The sequence below is a fragment of the Python bivittatus genome, unplaced genomic scaffold (assembly GCF_059951505.1).
Source record: "Python bivittatus isolate LINGU-HERP-01145 unplaced genomic scaffold, Pbiv_v1 ctg000980_np1212, whole genome shotgun sequence".
Lineage (NCBI taxonomy): Eukaryota > Metazoa > Chordata > Lepidosauria > Squamata > Pythonidae > Python > Python bivittatus.
The window spans coordinates 59,290,255-59,317,198 of NW_028277125.1; the positions used below are offsets into that span (position 1 = coordinate 59,290,255).

General features: G+C 36.2%; 1 protein-coding gene across 1 annotated transcript; it reads left to right on the top strand.

Annotated features, from left to right (window-relative positions):
• GPR26 (G protein-coupled receptor 26) lies at window positions 1–26,482 on the top strand. Its single transcript, XM_007420789.3, has 3 exons — window positions 1–719; window positions 17,927–18,040; window positions 26,201–26,482. The coding sequence occupies exons 1-3, from the start codon at window positions 1–3 to the stop codon at window positions 26,430–26,432; spliced, it is 1,065 nt and encodes a 354-aa protein (XP_007420851.3). The 3' UTR covers window positions 26,433–26,482.
• Window positions 26,483–26,944: the final 462 nt, after the last annotated feature.

The following is a 26,944-nucleotide window of genomic DNA, read 5'->3' on the forward strand; positions in this document are numbered from 1 at the left end:
ATGCCAGCTGGGTGCAGTTTTGGAAATGTTCCTCCTGTGAATGGAGGCACCATGAACATTTGGGAGGTGATCCTGGCTTTCTTGATTGTGGTGCTCATCCTTGTGTCGTTGCTGTCCAATGTGTTGGTGCTGATCTGCTTTCTGTATAGTGCAGATATTCGCAAGCAAGTCCCAGGATTGTTTATCCTCAACCTGACCTTCTGCAACTTGTTGATGACTGCTTTGAACATGCCCCTCACTCTGGCTGGGATCATTTACAAGAATCCACCAGGAGGAGACCAGCTTTGCCACATAGTAGGTTTTTTAGAGACTTTTTTGACTACCAACTCCATGCTGAGCATGGCAGCTCTCAGCATTGACCGGTGGATAGCAGTGGTGTTTCCTCTAAACTATCATTCCAAGATGCGCTACAAAGATGCTGCCCTCATACTGAGCTACACGTGGTTTCACTCAGTGTCCTTCCCAATCGTGGCAACTTCTCTTTCTTGGGTGGGATTCCACCATCTTTATGCCTCCTGCACCCTGTACAATAAGAGACTGGAGGACAGGACCCAGTTTATGATTTTCACAGGCATTTTTCATTCCTTCAGCTTCCTCCTCTCTCTCATAGTTTTGTGTTTCACATATCTAAAAGTGCTGAAGGTGGCACGCTTTCACTGTAAAAGGATTGACGTGATTACTATGCAGACCCTTGTGCTCCTTGTGGACATCCATCCCAGGTAAGGAGATACCTGCATCCTTGACTAGCAAGGGCACACACTACAGAGGATTCCTATCAGACAAAATTATCATCTCACTGTATCTCATTGCTTTAAAATGTAGCTGTTTCCTGTGTTTCTTCTGCATATTTCTATTCCCAGATCTCACTGTAGCTACTGAATCGATCACTAATTATATCTTGAAAATGGGTTGGGGGGGTGTAAGAGAAAGACAAGTCATCTAGGAATGTGTTTAGAAGGCTGCACTGGAATCTAAAAGTTTACATATGAATGCATTTCCTTTAGGGTGGTGTGTTTCAACAATTTTGCTATTATCGTGTAGAGTGAACAGATAGATCCATGCCTATTCATTAATGTTGATCAGTAATGTTCATGCATCCTGTATGAACAGAATAAAACTGAAATTCCTGATATCCCTTAAGATTTGTCAGTGGGAAAATAGCATACTACATGCCGTTCTGTTTTTTGTGAATTTTAGAATGTCACTGTAAAGTCAATAACTTTCCTTGAAGGAAGGATGCCCAGAGAAATATTTTTTCCCAAAATAAACACCAGCAACCAACTAGTACAAATACATCCAAAATAGCATTAAGATTCAAATTCATGCTGACAAGTAAAGAAAGTTGAGTTAAGTGTACTCAGGAGTCCTTAAATCAACCCACATTTTTTATGCATAGGAAGATGAGTTTCAAGCTAGGGGAGGGGGTGAAAGAAGGAACCATCATGATAAGACAGCATAAACAGTGGGAAGGTAGAAAAAGGAGGGTAGAGAACGAAGAAATATAACTGGAAGATCTGTAAAATAAAGACTTAGAAATGGGGAGTGAAAGGATTCAATGGGGAAAATTGATCTAACTACCTTAACTAGACTAGATTTTGCTGGAGGGAGATGAAGAAGCATCTGAAGAGGCAAAAGCACAGAGCAATCTGTTTACTGAGATTTACTCTATGTGTGTGTGTGTGTGAGAGAGAGAGAGAGAGAGAGAGACCATCAGAAAACAAGAAAACTTGTGATGAATAATATACAAATTGACTGCAAAAATGTCACTGGAAGAAATAAAGATAGGTGGAGACAAGGTCACAATTGGCATTTATCATATAGGTAGCCCCTGGGTTAAGAACGCCCAGGTTACAGATGACTCATAGTTAAGAACAGAGCCTATTGTAGCAAGTTTGAGTTAAACACACAATGATTTGAGTTAAATGCACAATGGTTCAAGTTCATTACACAATACTACTTATACAGTATTATACAATAATACTGTTCTGGCTTATATACAAATTTGACTTAAGGACAGACCTTGGGAACAGAACTCATTCTTAAACTGGTGACTACTTTTATATGAATAAATGAAGCAGAAGTAATGTATTCTAGTAGCTTGCCATTTCTAACAAGAAAAAGTTAATTTAGGATTATTGAAACCATAACAATATTAATAATATGGAATACAAGGAAACAATAGACAATTATGCAAAAGAAATAAAAATAAAATTCAGGAATATTACGGTTTTTACAATGGGTCCCTACTTTTGGGTGGCTGGTAAGAAGATTTTGAATTTTGAGACCATGCTGTGGGTGTTCTTACAAAACAGTTGCTTGGGGACTTATCTACTCACAAAATGGTTGCCATAGGGGGCATAACAAGTCAGAAAACACTAATTTACTGGAATGCTACCTGCCAATCACCCCAATCCCCTCCCTACCAATGTTCCTAAAGGCCTTGCCCTTTCTTTGGGCAGGTGGGAATGCTTAGATTAGCACAGAGTCACAGTTGCTAATCTTTCTTATTTTCTAAGATGACTTATGGGATCCATGGGGAAGGAAAATTATGCTGGATAGTAGTTCCTTGCTTTATTGCTAGTCCAGCTTCCCATTTTTTAATTACAGTTACTCCAAAAAAAAAAAAAAAGTGTGTGGAACTGGGAACCTGGGGTTCCCAGGTAAGGTAAATATATATATAAAAAAAAAAAAGGATCCCATGAGACCGGAAGAAACTGTCTAAGATTACTATGGGAGTTGGTAAAGAAATGAGATTCAGACTAATGTCCCTGCCCCATTCCTGCTTTAAAGAAATTCTTTCCCAGATTGTACTGTTTTCCCAATTAATACATTAAATATATTTTTTTTCTCTCTCAAATATTGTATCTGGCTATGCCTTTAGGTGTAATATTTTCCTCACAGAGCTCAACTTTGCTCTTTGCAGCCATACCAACAACATGGCTTAAGACCACTTAAGAGCAAACTACACAAGACATTAGGAAGTTATGATTAGATGTCCCCATGTACACTTTTATAGTTAAAAATAACTGCAGGATTGAATTTTAGACTGAGGTTTCTGCATTCATGGAGGTGAACCCATTCCACTTGCACCATTCTCTAAATCACTGTAATCGAGTAGATAGTATCAACTATAGTGCAATTAAAATTAGAAAAATGGCCTAGTTGGAATACATTTAAATCTCCCTCTTTCAATATTGTGGTTCCAGTCTAACCTAGATTCCTGAGACAACTTTAAGAAGTCTCACTTATCACAACTAGTTCAAACTTGAGCCATTTTAAGGTAAATTATTTTGAATGACTTTTCAGAGTAAAATGGAATTTCCAGTAAAATGGAATGAAGATTAGGTGAATTGGGAACAAGGAGGCTATATGTTTATAGAAGAATTCTAACAAGAACACATGATAGTAGAGATTTGGAAAGTAAGTAGTGCTAGTACAGGAATTAGAATTCAATTTGGTTACAAAGGGTTGCATCAAAGGGAGATGTTTTTCAGTCAGAGGCCAAAGTATTATGGGATAAACACTTTAATAGAGACAGATCCCATAAATAATTTTCTCAGTGCTCATCATCAGACATCATACCTGAGGTTAATTTGAGAGTGGGGGAATTGCTTTTTTTCCAAAGTGATAATAGGATTTTGGACAAATTATAAACCTGACCATTATGAATCCAGTAGAAAACCAAGATTTGAAACCAGTCACATGAACACCAAAGAGGCCTTTTATTATTATGATTAGAATGGAAAACAAATGGCTCAGAAGATGGGAATAAAATATTGGCTTCATTCAGAAACAACAAACATCTATAGGAGTCTTTGATTCATGCACATTTTTCTCATTTCTTCCTGACATGCTGTTGAAAGTTGCATCTAAATGCTAAATTGAAGTTGACCATAACTACAGAGTTGAAGCAAATCAGTTCACAAACAATGGCTTGGATTTGGTTTGCTTTAATTGGTCATATAAGTGTGTCAGGTTCTGATGTAATATTTAAGTGAGCTTAAACTAAAATTAAACAGAAATTTTCCAAACTTCTGCCAATAGTGCCAAAGGATAAGAAGATAAGAAGGAACCCTTGATTATGAAGATCATCACCATGATTTAATCCCATATCATGGCTTATTTTCACAGACATAATGAGTATATTGACAGACCTCTTAATGAAATGCTTGATCAGCATCTGACATCAGCTGGAGTTCTCTTACTCATCATCTTATACATTTGCTTAGGAGTAACCATTAAGAATGATATGGTTTTATCTCTTCATTTTCTTTCCAGGAATTTTTCATAGATTTGGGGTTTTTTTTCCAGCTGAAATCATGTATCAGGCCTCTGATATTGAAGTTGATATTAACACCTTATATTCATCTTAATGCATTAAATCAGATTGGAAACCAGATTTTCCCACATGCAGTAAACTATTTTTTCACATATGCCCTTCAAGCAGATTGACTGTTCCTAGGATGAGAGAGAGAGACAGAGAAAAAGGGAGGGAGTTTAGTATGTAATATTTTATATTTGGTTTTATTTGAAAATAGGCCTGGGTTGTTTGTGATTAATCAGTGTTAAAATGTAAGTGAAGAGTTCACAGAAAAAAGTGCCACAGTCTGAAATATATATAAATATAAATATAAAATCTGTTCAGTGTCAATTGAACTTAAAGTTATAGTAATCCTATAGTTAAGGTGACTTCCAGGAACCACAACTAATTCCAACAACTATCATCAATTGTATTCCTTTTTTGTTTTTTGTGATGTGGGATTGTAATATAGGATACAACACTAACAATACCCTAATCATAATATTTGTAGAATATCACACTTCCTACTTTACAATTAATAAGATAAAGCTTTAAATCCTCTCTCCTGAATGTGATGCTTATTACAGAAACTTGGACTAACTTTGGGCAATTGAAAGGAACAATGCTAAGTGACCGGTTCAAAATTTCCAGATTTGCTATGTAGCGCATTGTAAAGTCATTCACAGGTCTTCCATTAGTGACCAAAAGGACTCAGAATGGCAGTTGCACTATTTTAAGTAGGAAGGAGAGATTCTCTGGTGTTTCACACTTGAATGGTCAAAGAAGATCTGCCACTAGTAGAAAAAGAAAGAAAAAAGTGGAATGGCCATGTATCCTTTGAGGATGCTTTAAAACATCTCTCTAATTTGTTGATTTTTGTTCAGGGACTTACAGAAGAAATGGAAACCTTCTAAAGGCAAAGGTGGGCAACTCTTTGCCGCGTCACTGTTCGCTTTCACATACAGCTGAGTTAAAACAGTTAAATTTTAATTTGCTTCAACAACTGCAGCACCAGCTGACCTTGTTTCATTTCAGAACTGGGCAGATTAGTACTTGGAGGGGGGTTGGTTAGACTGAGAAGTTGAAAAAGGAAGGAGACAATAGCAAATAAACAAATAATGTCAGGAAATGACACTGTTGCAATTATTATTGAGAATTAAGTTAAACTTTGATTACATCTTTGCCTTCTAGCTGCAGTTTAAAAAAAAATATTGAGTAATGTATGCCTGAGATTGGGGTATCTGCTGAAGTTTTAGGTCTCTTGAGAACACTTCACTGGCTATGGTTAGAAGGAGAATAGTTATTATTATCTATATATTTCATTTGTGAAGCTTAACTTGGTAATTTATATTGATAATTGATTTCAATAAATATAAATTAATTAATTATATGAAAAATTATACCCAGGATTCTTTGCTCTAATCCCATTTATTTGCCCTTGTGGCTCAGCCTATGTTTTCTTGATCTCATCTGCTTTTTGAGTATAAACTATACAGTACTGAATATAATTTTTATTATAGATTGTCTACCTCCACATGAAAACAATCTTGTAAACTTAGATGTCTCTGACTTAGGCATTGCTGTTCTCATTAACTTCCTCCATCACAGCTTTTTTGAACATCATGTTAAGGATGGCAGGCAAGCAGGCAATTTGCTTTATGTGTATATGATTGCATGGCTAAGATGTATGTATATAAAGCTGCGCTGCAAATTCAAAGCAAAATCTCCATTGTACATGGAATTATATGTTTTGAAATATTGCTTTTTTATTAGGATTATTTTGCTTTCCAGTGCTAACTAGCAAACTACAAGCTGGCCTTAGCAGCATGTCCCTAGCTTCCCCTACTCATAGTTGGGTGGAAAACCTAAATCAAAGTTAAACAGCAAGATTATTTTTGCTAGCTCTGTGCTGGCATAGATTTCATCTTCCACGGAATATCTACGTTTAACCACATTTAAATTCCCAATTCCAAGAAATGTGATAACAAAGACTATTAGTTGGAAAACTGATAAAGCAGAAAGTAGTTTATAAAATCAGATGTGTCAAAAAGTTTGAATCATTGCTTAGATAAACAACACGAGACAATCAAAATTACTCTATTTTTTTCTAAATAGGAGAATTAATTACATATTAACATGAGGATTCATACATAGAAAGGTTTATGTACATATATAATGTGGCGAGTAGAACAAATATACAAATGATGCAGCATGAAATCTAATATTTTGTTTCTCTTTGGTCTAATAAGAATTCTCCCGTATTTATATATCAAAATACATTAATCTTGGAGTTTTGTAAACATTCTGGGTAAGATATCCTGGGAATAAATTCTATTGAGCTATATTACAACTGAAAGTATAAGTATTAATACTTTGATATTTTTTAAAAAAAACGGTTAAATTTTAGCCTGAGCTAAAATGTCAGCCATCCCATCTTGGTAACCCCGTATTTGTTTCTTCAGAAAATAACAAATAACCTTTGATAATACTGTAACCAAACAAAGAGAGAAAGTATTTTAAAATTCAAATAGTCAGGCCTTGGTAAAGCAAAGTTCAATATGTTATTTAATTCTGCAGACTGGAAGAAGACTGTGGCAAACCATTTCCCTGTGGTTGCTAAGGAAATTACACAGATATGTCCTTGAAATCACCAGAAATTCTTATCAATTAGTAGCTATGTTTTTCTTTACCTTTAATGCCTTTATCTGTAGGTAAATACTCTCATTCTTCAATCACATAAATACCCTATTTTATTAGTAAATTAGTATTTTAGAATATTGCGTTCTCTTAATTTCTTACTGTCTTATATCCCTCCAAAAATATCACCAGATTTCTTAAATTCCTTTCCCTTTATCCTTCCATCTGCCAGCTTCCACTTTAGCTCATCAGATTCAATAGAGGCAGGAAGCTTTCCTTTTTGTAAACAGGTTTGCTGATGTTTGAGATAGACTGGATGTGGGATATTCCACAATGGAATAATCTATGAGGCTACATGTGATTCACCCTTGTACTTTTTGTCCTTTATCTGCTTTTTTAATGGCATTGCTGGGCTTCCCCACTCCTAATGGACTCTGGGCAATGAACAGTAAAAAAATACCATTAGAATTAAAACAGAAAATCCAACAGAATTCCTATAAAAAACATTAAAGATACCAAAACAAAAACAAAAAAAAAACCCACCCAAAACCAGTGTCCTTATTCATCTAGGATCAAAAGCACAATGGAATAAGATTATTTTTACTTGCTTTAAAAAGCCAGAAGTGTGAGGACTTCACACATATCTGGGGGAAGAGAGTGTCATAAAATGACAGCTCCTACTTAGTAGGCCTGTAGTCTTGTCCACACTCAGAAAGGGAGATTCTCAGCAGGCCTCACACAGTGCTCAAACTGGGCAGGCAGATTCTATTATGATAAGACATTGTCTGATGTAACCTATTTAGAGCTTTAGTGGTAACAACCTGTACTTTGAACTGGTTTCAAAGCCTAGTAGTAACGTGCTTTGGCCACTACATCTTTTAGCAGTTCCTTCTGAAGGTGGTCCATATGGAGCATGTTTGCAGGAATCCAACCAAGATGTGATTAGGGCATGAGTTACTGTTGCCAGGGCATCTGTATCCAAGTAGGGCCATAACTGGTGAACTAGTGAAAGCTCCTTTCCCCAGCCATAGCTGACATCTGCTCTTTCAGCAGGAGCTGTGAGTTTAGAAGGATGCCAAAATCATGGATGAACTTCAGATGAAGTGCAGCCCTATCCAGAGTAAATACCGGGACTGATGTTATCCAGGGGCCACACTATCTATTGACAAACAATAGCTCCATCTTGGAAGGATTTATTTTAAGCTTGTTTGCCTAATCCAGATCTTCACAGCCTCTAAGCACCAGTTCCAGTGCATCTCCAGCTCAGCCCAGAGTGGCAATGCATAACTGGATGTTATTATCATATTAGCAACACCTCACCCCACTCTGATGAATTACCTCCCCCAGTAGCTTCAGATAGATGTTAGACAGCATAAGGAAGAGCCCTGAGCTTCTCCCTGAGCATATTGACTGGAACTTCCCTCTCAGCTAGGAGCTGAACCAGTCCAAAGAGTGCACAACGCTCCCAGCCCTTGCAGATGAGCCAGAAGGATACCATGATCAATGGTAATGAATGCTGTTGATAAGTCTAGAGGGACAAACAGGCATACCTGACCCATCTAGGTTCTAAAGAAGGTCATCTCCAGTGCTGTTTCTGTCCCAAGACTGGACAAATCCTCTGTAGCTGATTTCCTACCCCCTTCTCAACTTTCCCTAAAAATTGAAGGTTGGAGACTGTATGAAAGTTGACTAAAATGGTTGAATCCAGAGAACACCTTTTAGGGAGACGACATGCCATCACCTATTTTCAAAATGTTTCATTCCCCTCTGTACATGAGCCTGCTGGAGAGGTTACTTGGAGATTTGAAGAGATTTGAAGTTATCCTTTCCATCCAACTCCAAGGACGCAATCAGTACTCTTGAGTGTGGTCTCATCTAAATAATATGCTGGGCGAGATATAACAAGCTGATATTTAAACCAGCAATATTAGTATTTGGGGGATTTTTGGGGGTGGGGTCTGGGGATTGAAGTGAAGCCTCTATGAAAAAAAACAGGCTTATATTTTGGGAGTGCCCCTAAATATTTAGCTGTCACTGGATTTGTGGCGGTGAAATGAGGAGTATGTTTCTACAGCAATGATGCAAGTGAAAGATCTGTTCTGGCTCTCAATTATTTATTTATTTTTTATTTTATCTATTTCTTTGATTTATCCTGCCTTTATTTTTTGTGAACTCAAGGCAGAGTATATACTTAATGCTCCCACTTCCTATTCTGCTGAACACAGTTTTAAGTGTCAAATACCTTTGGACTTGACTATCTAAGAGATTGCCTTTCCTGCTATGAACTAGCTTGGTAAATTAGATCAACAGACGAGGCCCTTCTGAAGATACCTCCACTGTCAGAAGTTCAGCTACCCAATATGTGGGGATTCAGCCTCTTCTCTCCCAATATTTAAGAAAATTGCCAAAATTTATCTATCACCAAGCTCTTAACTATCAATTATTTTATTGATATTTTACTGACCTTGTGAATTTAATTTTTGATTTTTATTTTACACTTACGTTTGATACTTGGCATTCTTAAAAAATGCTGTAATTTGCCTTGATTGTTTACTCAAACACAAAGGTGGGAGATACATTCCATAACAGAATAAATCAATAGATGTGCAACACTCACAATGGCAATATGTGACCCCAAAACTCCTCCAAAAGGTGCCATCAAATTATAATTTTTAATGATACAGAAGGAGAAAGCATGCAAAGTAATCAATCAACTGTGATTGAACTAAAGGTGTTACATTTAAAGTGAACTAATTTAATTGTCATCTTTGCTTTTCTCCTCTTTCTTGTCTTTGTTCCATCTACTCTTTGGAATTTGGTCCTTGACTCACTGCTTAAAGGCTAATTCAGTCCTTGCTTGAAAAGAATTAAATATCCCAGCTCTTATAGCATTGACATTCATGTCACAATCTGACAAAACATTAAGAGGTCATATAGCCTGATATCATTTTCCATTGTGATAAGACTGGTACATGCTGGAAAATTCAGTATTGGTTCCACTGGGCCTTTTGATTTTGGTACTCATATTTTTACACTACCATACTGTGTGTGTATTGCAAATTTAGGACTGGGAGAATTTCCAAAAAATAATTCCCAAAGGCTCTTATCAGGACAGCGTACTAAATTGGTCTCCCTGATGGCTGAATGCCCAGGCAACATGCAACTAGAAGGGAATGATGTCTCATATGCAAACTAGCTAAAGACATAGCATCCCCATATAGCCTTCTTCGTCATAAAATTTCTTTTTCATCTCTTGCTCCAGTTTTCTTAGTGAGATGCAGTTCAGAATGTACTGTGTTACCCCTCAAAGAATTAATAATAAATAGATTTGAAGAACCCCAGGAATGAGATGATTATTTTAACCACGATTAATGGTTCACATTCTTTTTCAAAACCTGAAAGCTACTTTGTACTAAATGGTCAGAACCATTGCTTTGAATTGGGCCTGGAAGGCTAGAAATTGACCTGAACCACTACAGTTAATAAACCTTGATTCCAGTTGTAATATAGCGGCTGAATTTGAAACAATGGGTTCCAAAGCACCTTCAGGGCACAGCCACATACTGTGCATTACTGTAACTCAGAGCAGAAAATATATATTCATGGTAAACTTCAGCAAAAGGATCTTTCGTCCAAATGACAAAACATGGGCCATGATACCATGACAATAAGTTTTGCCCTTATGTATTTATGTGCAACATCACAATGCAAATAACAAAAGAGCAGAATTTGCATTGCAATATCGCAACACATGTGTTATCATTTGCCTCTAACTTGTCCCCCCATATTAAAACCGCTTCTACAGGACCTGGTTCTCTAATTAATACTTTTATGATTGAAAGAAATGTCTGCTGTCACCTGATTATGTTCAGAGTCAATGTGAGCATCAGAACACAGTTGCTAATCTGCCAATACCTTTTCTTCCTTAACTTCACCTGCCTGAGTTTTCAGTGTGCTGAAACTCCAACTTTCACAATCCTTATTTTAACCTATTGTAAGCCTTTACATTAACCCTTCCCATTATCTTACTTCTTCAGCAACTTTTAGAATACTCCATCTAAAGAGCTTAAAACTACGCAAACACCCTTTTTGAAAATAGCTGTTTGCTATTCCATTGAATTAAGGCTGAATGTATTAATTTAATTAATACATGAATGAATAAATTAAATAATTGGTCTTAAAATGTAATCAACAATTCCTTATAATCCAAATTGCATCCATTGAGATTCTTCAATGTCTTTCTTCCTTTCATTCAATATTTGAATAGTTTAGGAGTGTACAAATAATTTCAAACCGAAAACATACCTTGGAGCTCAAAACACTTCCAGAATGGACAGAACAACTTATTTCAAACTCAAAATAGAATGTTTCATATTCAAAATATTTCAAATTTGAAATGTTTTACATATCTCTAACCTCCCTCCCTCCCTCCCTCTCTGTCTCTCTTTCTTTCTCTCTCTCTCTTTCTTTCTTTCTTTCTTTCTTTCTTTTCTGTGACCAAGCTAAGCTCCCTGTTGTGGTACCACCCAACATTCACAAGATTGTCAATTTCTTCCCAGACAATCTATTAGTAAAGAGTAATGATTTTCTGGTAAAATGGAAAATATTGCATCAAGAACATTGCATCCAGATTGTTGTATATTTCAAGAGCAATACCGATGTTAGTTCCACTTAAACATTTAAAGCAGATTGACAAGTTAATGTTTAATGTTTTATGAAAGGAACAAATACTCAGGATCTCTCTTTCAAAGCTATGGCTTTCAACAATGCAGGTTTTTTTTTTATTTTCCCATTTTTAAAGAATATCATTGGGCATGCTTGTTAATGTCAGTAACATATTAGAATAAAAAGGGCATTTAACTGTACCTGTAAAGTCCTAGCAAGTTTTTCAGTCTGACTACATTAGGAATTTGGTTATTTTTCTGGCACAAGAGGTGAGACATATTTGGTTTCTATTGCAAAAATATATATGTATATTTGACTCCAACTCTCCTGAGAAATTAACTTTGTAGGGTAATCCCTATTTTAAAACGGTGTCATTACTCTTAATCAGGTAATAAGTAATGATATCTTTATAACCTTTGAAGCATGGCAGAATAATAGGTTTATGGTGAATTATGTTGCTCATAAACACTTCCTAGGCTTATAGTTTAGCCCTAATATCCTAGCAGCTTCTGAAACTCTAGACCATTGTTTTTTAAACTTGGCAAACTTAAGATGTGTAGACTACAACTCCCAGAATTCCCCAGCCACCAGGTTGGCTGGGGAATTCTGGGAGTTGAAGTCCAGGCATCTTAAAGTTGCCAGGTTTGAAAAACACTGCTCTAGAAGCATTGTGAGTATTGAAGAAGGCTTTTATAGAGACCAACTATCAAAAATAATCTTAAAAACACAGAAATAAATTTGGCTAATATACAATAAATATGGAAAAGAGTGTTGGAATATCCTATATTGAAAAATCAATGGCTTCAGGTTTTAAATTTTCAGGTATATTGGACTCCTCCAAGGATGTTCAAAACAGATTGATTGGATACATAATAAAGCTGTTAATGTGCTGTATTCCAAACTTTTGAAATGTATCAATTGATAAATAATTTTGGGTAAATCATGCCTGAACTGTTGAATAGAAGGAGATTGTAGACTGGAAATATATTTGTGTACCTGTTTCTAAATGTTGATGTAATGACATTTTTCAGCTCATAGCTTTTGTAATAGCTTTGTTTGGATGGACAGAGAAGATTGGACAATATGATTCTGTGTGGCCTAGGTTTTTGCTTAATATTTAAACTTTGAATTGTAATGATTTATTTAAACACATAATTGAAAATAAGTAGTGAAATCCTTTTTTTTTTCTCTTTTAAAAATGTTTTTGTTAATTTATTTTTTCTTGTTTTTTACTTTCCTTTTCTTTAGTCAGTTTTTAGATTTATCAATATCTACAGATTATCAAAATTGTGTTTTATATAATGCTACAATTTACATTATATAAAACTGTTACAGCTTATATATGAGTTCCTATCAAGCATTATCAATTATAATGTCTTTATAAAATTCATTTAAAAAAAGCTGCTACACCAAGATTGGAAATAGAAGTAAGGTGTGTAGACCCAGAGGGTTTCTGAGAGAGGAAATGGGCTCTGTTGTACCATTACACTTACATATTTTATCAGAACCTATTGATTTGGATATATGGTGAGTTAAAGATTCCCATCCTATTTCAGGTGGGTTAAAACATTCCCCAAATTACCCCATTCCACAGTGACTTGACTTCACATCAAGTTGGACAAACAAATCATACAAACATAAATTATATTCCACAACAATTTATTGATAACTAGCATATTCCTAAATGAATATTATGGTCATTTATGGAGTCCCTGTTGCAAATACCTCATGCTGAAGTGCAGATCATGACAACTTGGAAATGAGCCTTTACTGTAATATCCTTCGGCAATTGCACCCTGGGCAGGGCTCTTTCCTTGATTGCATTCCCAGGTAAGTATTCTTGGTGCATACTTTATCTTGTCAGTAAGAGATAAAGAGATAATTTATTATTATTATACTGGAGCTTTCCATTTTTTAATTTTCTCTTTAGCAATGAATTCTGTTACTCATCTTTATCTCTGCTGTCTTGAACTTTCTCAATTGATTATTTCCCTTTTAGCTGTTATTACCATGTACTTTTCTGAGAGCTACCGATATAAGAGAACTAACATGCATTAATAATATATAACATAAAATAAGTAAGATGGTTCTGAATGTACTGCGTCCCAGTAGGACAACTCACAAACTGTAATAAGGTCACCCTAGAAGGATGGCTTACTTAGGAAATGAAAGACAGTATGTGTTTAACCTGATGTAAATGTCAAAAGCTAAAACTAAAACCTAAACTAAAAAGCTTGATTCTCACCGGTTACTTTTCTAGGCTGTCAACAAAAAATAGCATCACAGTTTTATCAGACTCTCATGGCTATTTTAGGAATCTGATGGCTTTTCGCATGGCTGAAAAAAGCCCAGACTTGGCTCAATCTGTGAGCCATTGTTGTCCAACTGCATCTCATACAGGTTTATTCATCTCCTGCCCTAACCCATTCCCCAAACACAGTAACTTGAACCCTTTGTTTGCCAGGCAGCTTACAAGCCATTTTTGCCTTGCTTTATATATATATAAAGGAATATATATATTCCTTTGAGTTAGTCTCGACTTCTGGTGACTGCCTGGAAAAGTCCCTGGAGTTTTCTTGGCAAGATTTCAGAAGTGGTTTGTCATTGTCTCCTTCCTAGGGCTGAGAGAGAGTGACTGGCCCAAGGTCACCCAGCTGGCTTCGTGCCTAGGTAGGACTAGAACTCACAGTCTCCTGCTTTCTAGCCTGGTGCCTTTAACCACTACACCAAACTGGCTCTTATTATTCTCCAAAAACTAGAAGGAAAGAAGCCATATATTTGTTGCTTTGATTTAACAATTGTTAACAAACACACACACACACACACGTATGTATATATATATACAAAAGCAGTTTTAAAAAACTGTAGAACAGTTGATTTGAATATATTAACATTATATGCATATTAACATTGTATGGGTGAATTCAAAATACATTGTGCTCTATGGAGAATCGGTTTTAATTATATCAGGCCTGAGCAACTTAGTATCCACTAGCCGGATCCCAGCTTACAAGTTATTTATGATATTCCAAGATAACTTGATAAACTTCATAAATGTTTGCAGCTTATCTGGGCTGCCAGAACAAGATAATCTTTCAGATTTTGGCAGATCACACAACAGGACCAACTAACTATGATTTTATACACAATTTGTCATTGTTTAATGTTCAGGTCAAAAAGAGTGATGTTAAAAATTCATCTGTGTTTCATGTGAAGTTTTCAGTCTTTCCACAGTAGCAATGGAATAGGAAAGATCCAGACTGGACTGCATAATCACGGTTCAGCCAAACTTCACTGCCTTGAAACTGCTGTTAGCCCAAAAGGGAAGGTGCCCATAGATGTCACTAGAGCTACATTTAATAGAAGCTGTCTTTTCCATAAAGTGAAGTTTACTTTTAGGATGCATTATGCAGAAACCAAGAACCAACTTCTGCGTAACCAACCTCTTTCTAGATCTCCTGCTCCCCTGGCCTGCAGTCTTACCTCTATACTAGAGACATTAAAATTAATATTTCAAAATTATTGCATTAGTCTTAGTTAAGCTTTTGTTATTGGCCTGAATTAGTAACTGCGCAATATATGATCTTTGGTATGACAAATCAAAGGGAGAAATCCTATGGAATTGTGGATGGGATGGGAAGAGCTGTCACTTGGGTCCTGCTGCTTAGAACTGAAGATGGGGGGAGAGAGTTCCTTTCTTATTCCTATTTCCCTCCCTCCCTCCCTCCCTCCCTCCCTTCCTTCCTTCCTTCCTTCCTTCCTTCCTTCCTTCCTTCCTTCCTTCCTTCCTTCCTTCCTTCCTTCCTTCCTTCCTTCCTTCCTTCCTTGATCTGCCTATGCTATACTCTGAAAAATTCCCTTTTCTTATGTCACCACTTGGAAACACCACAAGCAATAAATACAGATAGAGCTTTCCATCAGTAGACTGGCATTTCCAGGATCTCTGTAGGAACCTTACCACTGCCTTGATGGTTGAGTGAGAAACTATAAGGTTGCAGATGAAGTATTGTCAGAAAGATTTTATAAATTTGGATTAGATTAAATGTTTATTTTAATATAGCTATGGCTTGATTTCTGCATTATCATCAGTGTAGAAACATACAATGTTGTTCGTTTTCTGACAAAAGACTCTGCTTTTGACAGGCAAAACTAGTTTTGTCTGACATCTCTGAAGCAATTCAACCCATTGTGATCTGAAATGCTAGAGTGGATTCTACCACTTTTTATCTCCCTGCACGTACTATGGGCTTATCCACATTGCTTGTTGCCTTGTTGCAAGAATGCACCAGCAACCATTATTAGAAGGTAGAAATGAACAATATCACTTATCATGAAAATGACCTCCGGGTACATTTTCTGCCAAGGTTTAAAAAACTATTTGTTCCTTTCTGTTGTTCTGAATGGTCCACTCTGTTTTAACTGTGGTGCTTTATTTCCTTACAGGCTAACTCCAAGAAGAAATGCATGCTCAAATGAATCAATAGTTACATTGATTTCTAATGTTTTTCTAGAGTTTCCTTTTAACTGTGGTGTTGAAATAGCACAGTGGCTGTGATCTTTACTGAGCATATAGAACATGCTGATTTGAAAGTCAGCAGAATTCTTTAAAATTGCTTTTTCACTTTTCTTCAGCTAGCTAGTTTTATCCTCCCCCCCCCCCCCCATAAAAATAAGTCCAGGGCTGCACCATTTAATTGTTTCTTCAGTCATTTTTTTAAAAAAGGACAAACTAGCTAGCTCAGAAAAATAATGTTTGTGTGTGTGTGTGTGTGTGTATAGATAGATAGATAGATAGATAGATAGATAGATAGATAGATAGATAGATAGATAGATAGATAGATAGATTTAACATTCCTACTAAGTTCTGAATTGATAAATTTCTATATTCGAGGCAATGATCATAGCCATTGTGTTATTTCAGCAATATTGGAAAAGGGAGGCATAGAAGCTGTTAAACTGCAAAAGGATGACAAGAAAGGAATTTTTATTTCAACAGTGTATTTTGTGCCTGCTTATACACCATGCAGTTTCCACTCTGTTGAGCCTTTAACTTGAATATATAAAAGTATAAACTAAACTTGGGGGGAGAGACAGATAGACAGTCAGACATATAAAAAATGTGTCCAGGAAGACCCACCTACATGAAGTAAAACATTGGCTTTCCTGGAACAGAAGGTGGGAGGGCGCACTACAGGGGAATTGTCCAATGGGAGGACATGGTAGTCTCTGTCCAAACTGAATCCTCTGTTGCCAAAGTTTCTCAGTCTGAATGGGATTTTCTTGAACTGACTTAGATGCAGAAACAGCTTAAATAGTAAATGCAGATATTTATAGGATTTAAATAACTGAACTAAGAAAAATCCCAACATGCTCTATTCTCCTTGCTCTTGATTTATATTCCCTTCTGAATGCTACATTATCAATCAAGCAGAAAACAAAACCCTAATCAAGGAACTACCAAGGAGAAAACCACACCAATCCTGGCAGGGCAAGCTATAGCATTTAAACAGGGAGCAAACCCCAGGCTCAGCAGCACTGATGATGTTACCTAGCTGGGTAATGAAATGGCTGCAAGTAAACAATCAAGCTCAGAGAGCACCAGGGACTTCACAGTTCAACCCTGAGCTACATACATTCTCTTCTATTGCTATGTTATTTCCTTCATTCCTTCTTCTCATCTTGACATACCTTGAGGATTTTTTCTCATTTTGCTTTAGACCTAAGAACAAAAATCTGTGTTGGATTGTGGCCTTCAGACTTTCTGTGGATTGCTATTGCAATTTCTTTTCTGCAAATCTGCAAGGTACAGAGATCTGAAAATTAAAACTGTGCAACCCTATATAGATTTTATACATACATACACACACACACATACACACACATATAAACTTTAATTTCCAACATAAATATAAGGAACATGGGATCATTTTTAATTATTATCTTGGAAGACATTATTTATGTATGAACATGGTTTTTTATTGTATTTTTATTGCATTTTTAATTAATATTTATTCCTGTTTTACTGTAAGCTCCCCAGAGTCACTTTTGAGTGAGATGGGCGGTGACTAAATTTGAAATATAAAATAAATTAATTAATTAATTAACTTATATTTACTTATACAGGATCTCCATTTTTTATATTATAATATGATTTGTTACAAAGGAAAAGTTTCCTTTACATAACTTTTTGTCAAGGAATATTAAGACCCATAAAAATCATTCCCCCTTATTTGAATGTCTCTTTGAAAAAATGTGTATTGAAACAGTTAAGCAAAAATGTGGACATACTTCCTCACTTTCTTGTTTGTGTCAAATGCTCTACAGCGTAAGGGAGCGATGTCTAGAAGAACAGAAGAGACGGAGACAACGAGCAACCAAGAAGATCAGTACATTTATTGGCACTTTTATACTTTGTTTTGCGCCGTATGTAATCACAAGGTAAGTTTCATACTACTTCAGTCCCCTCCAAAGAAAGTTGTAGCAAGGCATCCATGTTACGCATCTCAGCAGATACTGAAATATCCACTTGGCAACGTTCTGCTCAGGATTTTTTTTTTTTCGCCGCACTGACAACTGTTGCCATCTACTACTTACATTTTGTTTCTTGCATTATTAATATTCCAGCAGATGCTGAGAAGAATGGAATCAGATTCTCATTGAAAAAGATCAGACAGGTGTTAGAATGTTGACCATAAAATGCAACCGCTTTGGTATGCTATATAATGCATAAATGCATGTACATATTTATTTGTGCACAGATATTTCAAGCCATAGCAAACCTTTTGAGGAAGATGTCATGTCATATATTTTTTATAATGTTTATGAACCTGAATTTTATGATGTTCTTATCTAATAACACTCAGCATTTTGGCTATTTAACCTCGAATATTTTCCTGACACTTGCTCAACTTTCTTTGCTCCCTTCAGCTATTACTAGTGACATCTCTGCTCGGTGCCACATTGCAAACATTTAGATATCACTGTAAAGGAACATTTGAAATGGCCTCCACATGGTGATTATTAGTAATAGCCCAGCTTTATCACCTTGGAACTTCAAACATAATTTATCACTGCTAAATAAATTCAGGAAAATATAGAAAGATGTAATAGTAACCAGACAGGGAAGGAGTATACAATCCAAATAGCATTATAGGTAGTCCTCACTTAGCAACCGCAATTGGGATAGGCAACTCTGTTGCTAAGTGCAATGGTCATTAAGTGGAAAATTACATGACCGCGACAGATTTGCAACCTCACTTCCCATTTGGTCATTAAGCAAATCACCATGGTCATTAAGGAAAACATCACGTGAGTGCGACTTGCAATTTTACTTCCACATTCTCCATTAACTCTGCTTGTCGCAAGCCAGTTGGGAAGCATGCAAATGGCAATCATGTGACCATGGGATGCTGCGACGGCTGTAAATGTGAGGATTGGTCGCAAAGCTGGTTTTTTTTACACTGTCATAACTTTGAATGGTCACTAAATAAGGCAGTTGGTAAGCAAGGACTACCTGTAATGGAATTATTAATGAATAAGAGTGTACAGTTTACATCCACTAACACAAGGTCACAGAAATCTCAGTTGTACCACTATGACCAGAACAGTTCACTGTTGCTGTGAAAAGGTATAAAGACTAAGGGAAAACTGTATTCAAAAACTTCACTTAAAATTGTTCTAGTGGAAATATATTATTGAAATGTTGATTGCTGTGCTTTAAAAACAGCACAAGAGGGAAAAATCTAAAAGGTTATGTTAGCTTCTATGAACATTTGGAATGTGTAGATTTATTTTTAACAAAATAGTTGATGGAAAAAATGAGAGTATCTTGGTACACACATGAAACTTAAAGGAGTATACATAGTGATGTTAGTTTCCTGGTGCTAATAATTCATGTGCGTATGTCCAAACTGTGGGAGTTTATCAAATACAGTACTTATCTTCTGCTTGTATATTTTGACTCAGAATCCAAGATGTTTATGTGATACATGTAGTAGCCCCTATCCAGCTTCAAGTTTCCTTAGAATAAATAATTTATCCAGCCTTGCTATCTCCATACTGGTGGATTTCAAATATTTTGAGTTTCCAAAATTTTCAGATGTAGTAGTCTGTGGTCATGCCTACTGAGAATTATGGGAGTTGTATTACCAATACATTCGGAGACACTGAAATCATGAAGGCTAATTAAAACATGTTAAATCAAACTCTAATTTTGAAAATGAAACAGCTTTGGTCACTTGATTACTTGCACAGTGAAGGCTAATTTTCCTTTATCTCTTATAACTGAAAGATAACCAGCACATCATCCAGATTTATCTGGAAGCATTGTATTAAAATGATTCCTCCCCTATTGCCACAGTCAACTCCAGAGACTAACAATGATGGAATATTGCTCAGTTCCTGGAAGTTCTGCTGTGAAGTTCCAGTACCTTGTTCTCCCCCCACCAAAAATATTTCCTATTTGTATGAAATTAAGGGGATTTACTAGGGGATTTAAGGTGAGGTACCATCAATATGCCAAGAACACCTAGTTGATTCTCTTTTTTTCCATCAACACAAGACTAATCTATGCCGGTATTTGATTGTTGCTTGGAGTTGGATGAGGACAATACATTGATGCTGAATCTCAAAAAGTAAGATAATGAATCAGTGGTTGCAAGGCACAGAAATGAGAGAGAGCTTGCTCTAGATTCTTCTCCGGAGTAGTAGGTATATAATTAGATTTTTTTTTATTGTTACTGGTTCAAAAGACCATAATAATGCAGAATGACTATTTCTCATTTTACCACTTGATTTTTTCTGCTAACTTGTCAATTATAATTGTTTCCAAACTAATCCATTATTTGATGAGTATCTGTTTAGATAATTGTAACATGCTTTTTATGAAGCTGATATTGAAGATTGTTGAGAGCTTGCAGCTATCTTTGAGACTAATTCATGTTGCTAGTTTTATTTTAATAAGCCTTAATTGTCATACAGTAAAGGTGGACAATCCATCTGAGTCCCCAAGACCCTTCTTCTGTCTTACAATCTGTTTATCTTTCCCTTTCTATTACCCTGCCTATGTCTGGAGATTTGCTATAGAAGTATTTCTGGCTACTCCAGTTGGTGGAATTTCTTAGTGGTAACATATTTATTGTGAAATATTATCTCACTACAGCTTAGACTCATGCCCAGAGTGGCTAGTTTTTGCCATCAAGTAAAGTTAGACAGATGACAGGTAGATTAGATTAGATTAGATTAGATTAGATTAGATTAGATTAGATTAGATTAGATTAGATTAGATTAGATTAGATTAGATTAGATTGACAGGCAGCCAGATTTACCATTATGTAGTTGGGCCTATATAACCAAGTAAAATGGTTAAGGACAGCTTTAAAAAAAAAAACCTCTTCTGCCTGATCATTATAAACTGTGTTTATAAATTAAAGATAGATAGATGACAAATAGAATTCAATACTGTCTAAAGTAAATAAATATACGTATCCAGTGAATAAATGTATAAATCCACCCATGAATTTATGTTTTGCAAGCAACAAGTAATAGGTTTGATCTCTGCCATTTCTAGATAGCCATTGGAATCAGTGTAAGACCGCTTTGCGTTTTTACATTTGAGGAACACTTGAGGCTCAAATGGGAACCTGAAACAAAGGAGCAGCTGCTTTAAAGCAGTGCTGCGCTCTTCAAAATCATTGCAACAGCCTTAGTCCATGGAGTCTTGCAGGGGTTGACTATTGCCTATTTCAATCAGTGTCTAGCATTTGCTGTTCATGCTTAGTCTTTTTCTGGAAGCATGTAACTTGAATCACTCTATTAACTGATACCAGTACTGATCAGTTAATGCTAAATGGGCTTAACTTTATCAAATACAGCCACATTTAAATAGCATATAGGCTACTAGTACTGGGAGATGGTTCACTACAACTACTTTCCTGAGAAGTTTTATTCTTCTAAATATATGTCTCAGTTTTGTGTTATTCATTGATTGATTGATTGATTGATTGATTGATTGATTGATTATGTGCCATCTCTTAGTCATCTCTTAGCAACTGTATAGATTTTCTCCAGGATTTACTGTATATTTACTGTACAATTTGTTTTTAAATTTAATTTGTATTGTTTTAATCCTAATTATGTATGCCACCCAGAGTCACCTGTTTGGAGTGGTCTGTAATTTCTGAAAAGCAAACAAATTTACTAATTCAGTATTCATACACTTGAGTGTCTGTTTATATTAAATTACAGTATTTTGCTAGTCTTATTTGCATGCTCATAATTTTTATCTTCTACCTTATGTTGTGTTGTATCCAATGGCTAGAACATATAAAGAATATATATTGACTTTTAAATGTTTTTGAGATGGCAAGATTGATGGCAATTGATATGTCAATTCAATTCAATTCAATTCAAGCACTTCTTCCTATAAAGTGGCCAAGATGCCTAATGCCAGCTTGTAAAACATGATATAAGAAGTTGATGCCAGTCTTAATGTAGCATCAGTGTAGAAGTGTTAGAAGTGAAACAACAGAACATGTGTTGAGGAAAGAGAGCAATCAATAGCCCAATTTTTTTAGCAACCTATGGATCTTTTTTGTCTTTGAAAGCCACAGGATATCTGATAGTAGTAGTACTAGTGGTAGCAGCAGCAGCAATAGTAGTAGTAGTAGTAGTAGTAGTAGTAATAATAATAATAATAATAATAATAATAATAATAATAATATACTATGTAAGGGCACATTTGAATAACAATCCCCTTGTTTTTTGCTATCCAGCAGAATTGAGGGATCAGAATGGACATTCTTAATGTAGCACCATCATAGAGAAAGTCAAGGGCATTATTAGACACGTATCAAAGTCCACATACCAGTAGAGCTTCTACAGACTCCTGACCTCAGCTCTTTTCTTTCTTGGAGACAGTTCCTGATCACTGCTCCTCTCTAAGCAAGATGTGGCAGGAGTAAGGAGAAACAGATGCCCCCACTCTGTCTTCTTCAGATTGTGATTATGCTGAAACAAAAAAAAGATGTTGTTAGACACATTTAGGAGAAGACCACTGAGAATATCTTCTTCAGTACTCTCCCAAACCAGTATCTAATACCTAACAATACAGCAAGAAATAGCAGGATTTATTGGGGCTTGTTTCTGTAGCATAGAAATCAATGGCTAATTTATTCAAAATTGCTTAGTAGTCTAAACAATCAGTAAATAAAAAAGCAGATTATGGTTTAAAAAATCATTGGAAAAACAATTGGAAAAAATAATTGGATCAACTACTGCCAAAAGATTCTTTATAGTTTTTAAATCTCATAGTAGTAAATATTGATTCTTTCTTTTAAAGACTTAACAAGAAGGATACTGTGAAGCCTGATTCTGTCATCAATTTAAACTACATTCTAAAAATTCTTGTGGTACAAACTTTTTTCCACCAGTTCTATGCACATATTGATAATATACTGCTATGATTAATACAATTAATACATTTAGACTGCCTACTGGGTGGACTATATATACTATTCTGAGAGCTTTTGTGACTCATGTATGTTTAGCATTTTCCCTTTGCTAAAATAATTACTCCTTTTAGAAAGCAAGCATGTCAGGGAGTTGGGCTATTCCCTAGCCCTGATGAATTCCAGATGCAAGGATGTCTTTGAAACTATTCAAATCTATAAAACCATACCTGGATCAAGAAATGGTCTAGACCAGTGTTTTTCAACCTTGGCAACCCCAAGATGTGTGGACTTCAACTCCCAGAATTCATCTCTCAGCATGCTGGCTGGGAATTCTGGGAGTTGAAGTCTACACATCTTAAAGTTGCCAAGATTGAGAAACACTGGTCTAGATTGGTCAGAAGGGCTGGATCACATAATGGTAACAGCTATATAGTTTGTCTCTTAGAATACTGGGTTAAAGTTACCTTTTGCTGTTTTCTCTGTGTAATTTGTATATACTTTTATTAACCCCACCCAAAAAAAAGGGGGAGGGAGTTACATTCAGCCTTTCAAAGTTCAAGTCCTAATTAGACATAAAGCATACTTGCTTGACTTCCTAGCAGAAAAACATCCCAAGCTATGGAAAGGTCATTACTCATTATTTTCAGTGTGCCTTGAAAGATTCATTTCAGTATGCATGGAATGAGTCCCAGTGGCTCATATCTATTTTTTTCAAAGCTAATTGCATAAATATTCAGTGGGTTACATCTATATCTATCTACATATATATATCAATTTAAAGATTAATCAGTTCAACTGACATTAGTGTATGAATTCTATTTTTCCCATGGTGAACCACTTTAGCTTCTCCTCCGTATTCCCTTGTTCATTCTCTGTGATAATAATGAAAGCCTTCTGAGAAAAACCACAAAATGGCCTTCATACTTTTAAATATTTCCTAATGGAGATCTTATAGATAAGAGTGGCACTGACTGCATGTGATAGAAAATCCTAAAACTGACAGTTTGACAGAAAGTAATTATAAGAAAGTGGAACTAATTGTTCCCTTGAAGGTAATAGTACGCTTTCCAATGCTACCATTATACAGCAGTACTCATAAATATTCTTGGTGCATTCGTTCATTCCAGTTTGCCTCTGTAGTAGCAGTTGTGATGTTTCCAAGGTCTGATGCTCACCTAGGGCATGTTCTTTTACTGCACAGGTATAGCAATTTATGAAGGAAGATTCCCACAAGATGTAATGGGGGGCTCATCCACACATACCCATCAACGTGCTTTCCTTTGGTCCTTGAGATGGGAAGAAAGCATGTTGCTCTGGAAACCACTGCCCAGAGCACTCCTCACTGCATCTCGGGAATGAGACCAGTAGAATTGTGACCCTCACATAAGGGCAGCAGATTGCTGTTCCTGCTACTACAATCACTCATCCTTTGATGACAGAGTGCAGTGGGGGTGAAGGACAGGAGCTTGGCACTTCTCCTTTTTGTCTCAAAAGCCAGATTCTCCAATTCATAAATTTAGTGTGCACATTTACCCAGAAAGAGCATATGTGAACATGAACCAAAAAAAGGAAATAATGAGGTTCCATTCGGATGGAAACTCAAACCTAATGCTTCAGTGGAGTAGGGAGGAGCTTGCTTTTCCTTGAAGTTACCATTCCCAGCCCACTTTCTTCCATTGCCTCCTTGTACTTTTCTGCTGCATTAGCTTACATCAGTCTCTTCATTTAGATGAATTTAAATGAAAGGTCTTCCAGGAGGTCAATACTCCCTTTCCTGCCCCCTGCCAAAGGAAACTGTTATTGAACAAGTTTCTGTTCTCTCTAGTAGCCAAAACTGTGCCCTGTGGTGGATAGGAGAGGCAGTCCTGAACAGGCCAGTTGGAGCCCAGCAGGTCATTGATCCTTCACAGATTTCTCCTCTGTGCAGCATAGAATATTTGCATAGAAGATATTTTTTCTGTTTTTTTTATGGAAAATACCAGTTTCATGATAGATCCACTTGATTTGGCTTCAGCCTGCCTCAGGAATAGGCTAGTACCAAGATGGATGCTGTGTTGTGCAGACACGTCCTCAGCAAATGGTATGTTTGTTGTCTCTGAGCCAGGCAAGAAAGCTTTTGATGAACTCAGTGTCCTGCTTGATCTCTCTTCCCGTCACATCAATTTACATGGGAAACTGTACACTTAGGCAATGCACCAGGACAGGGGCTAAAAGGTATATGTACTCCAGAATTTATGTAGGAAAAGAAATTGTTCTGGACTTTTGTTAAATACTACAAATAATGGGCACTGAATTATTAATACGCATAATATGGGCCATTGTGCACATTCAGCTTTGCTGATTGAGACTGTGCAAATAATCTTTCCATGACCAGAGAATTCAATATAGTTTCTCAGCAGTATAATCCCCCACAGGCCCTGGGGAATTCTGATAGAAGGTATACACACACACACACACACACACACACACACACACATTTCCTAGACATTATACATAATCTTCAACAAGCCTTGGGAATATTTTATTTCTCCACTATACTTTCTATCAGCGTATAGACATTCTGCAGTTAGTATGATGGTGTCCAAGAAAAATGACCTTGGTTTTTTGTTCTGATTTATTGTTGTATAATCTCCTCAGACCTACTTATCACTTATTCAGTGGCAAAAGGAGGTACCTGCAGCCTTTTCATTCTCTTGCTGATCACCTAGGCAGCACTAGGAGGGTCCCAGGAGGGATATACAGCCCTCTTCTTTGCCCAACAATTTTGACAAAAATCATCCCTCTTAATTGGTTGGAAAAGAAGATGTAATCAAACCCCTTTTCTTCCATTTCTCTGCATCTCAGTGTCTCCATTAATTGCATAAACCCACTGGATTTCACACAATTTGAAGAATCAGGTTACCCACCTCATTTAGGTATAAAACACATGGTACGTTTCTTGGAGACCATGCATATTGACTGGGGAACGTGCATAAACCAAATGGCAGTTTTATTTATGTCCAGTAGTAGACTATTGCTTTCTCATCCATATCAATTTCTCAGAGGCTATGACTGGTGGAGATAGAGTTCTTGAATGTTTGTCTAATATAGAACATTCAAATACTTGATATGTTTATCTGATATATTTTTTTTTCTCTTTTCTTGGCAGATTAGTAGAATTGTCATCAATAGTTCCCATCAATGCTCACTGGGGAGTTATTTCCAAATGTCTGGCCTATAGCAAAGCTGTTTCAGATCCCTTTGTTTATTCTTTGTTACGACATCAGTATAAGAAGACATGGAAAGACATAATAAATAAGATGCTGAAAAGAGGCTCAATAAATTCATCAGCTCTCACAAGTGAATCACAAAGTCGAAATTTTTTGCAAGGGAATGAATGAAGAGGCAAGGATGAACTATTTATGAAATGTAGCATAATGCTGGTGAACAAAAGGTGAGGAATGGTAGGCTGGCATCTCTGGGATCATCAGCTGACAATATTTTGGAAAGCCTACCTGTTAAGTCTTCAGCAATGTAGGTAATTAATTTCAAAGCAAAGTTGGATGCCTTTTAATTCTGATATACAATATAGCCTACAAATCTCCTTCAGCTTCATGAAATATGTATATCCACATCCACAAAGACAGAATCTTGTCTTTATTTAAACATGGGTTTGGTATGGATTATGGTGAAGGATGGTGCTTACATGCCCACCATCCCCTTGAAATATAAAAACACTGGACAACTTTGTGACACTTTTGATGTGTGACAGCAAATTGACACCTGCTAAAATGTGACTATGTAAACCACATGATCCATTATAAATAGACATAACTATTCTTCTTAAGATATGGCCATATGAGGTCATACTTAATTGCACATAAACCTGTAGGATCAGAATCAGGATGTCTTC

Excerpts from the sequence above, each read along its gene's own strand:
- GPR26 (XM_007420789.3), top strand. The coding sequence starts at position 1 with ATGCCAGCTGGGTGCAGTTTTGGAAATGTTCCTCCTGTGAATGGAGGC. Across the intron at positions 720-17,926 it reads CTTGTGGACATCCATCCCAG|CGTAAGGGAGCGATGTCTAG; the intron begins GTAAGGAGATAC and ends AATGCTCTACAG. Across the intron at positions 18,041-26,200 it reads GCGCCGTATGTAATCACAAG|ATTAGTAGAATTGTCATCAA; the intron begins GTAAGTTTCATA and ends TTTTCTTGGCAG.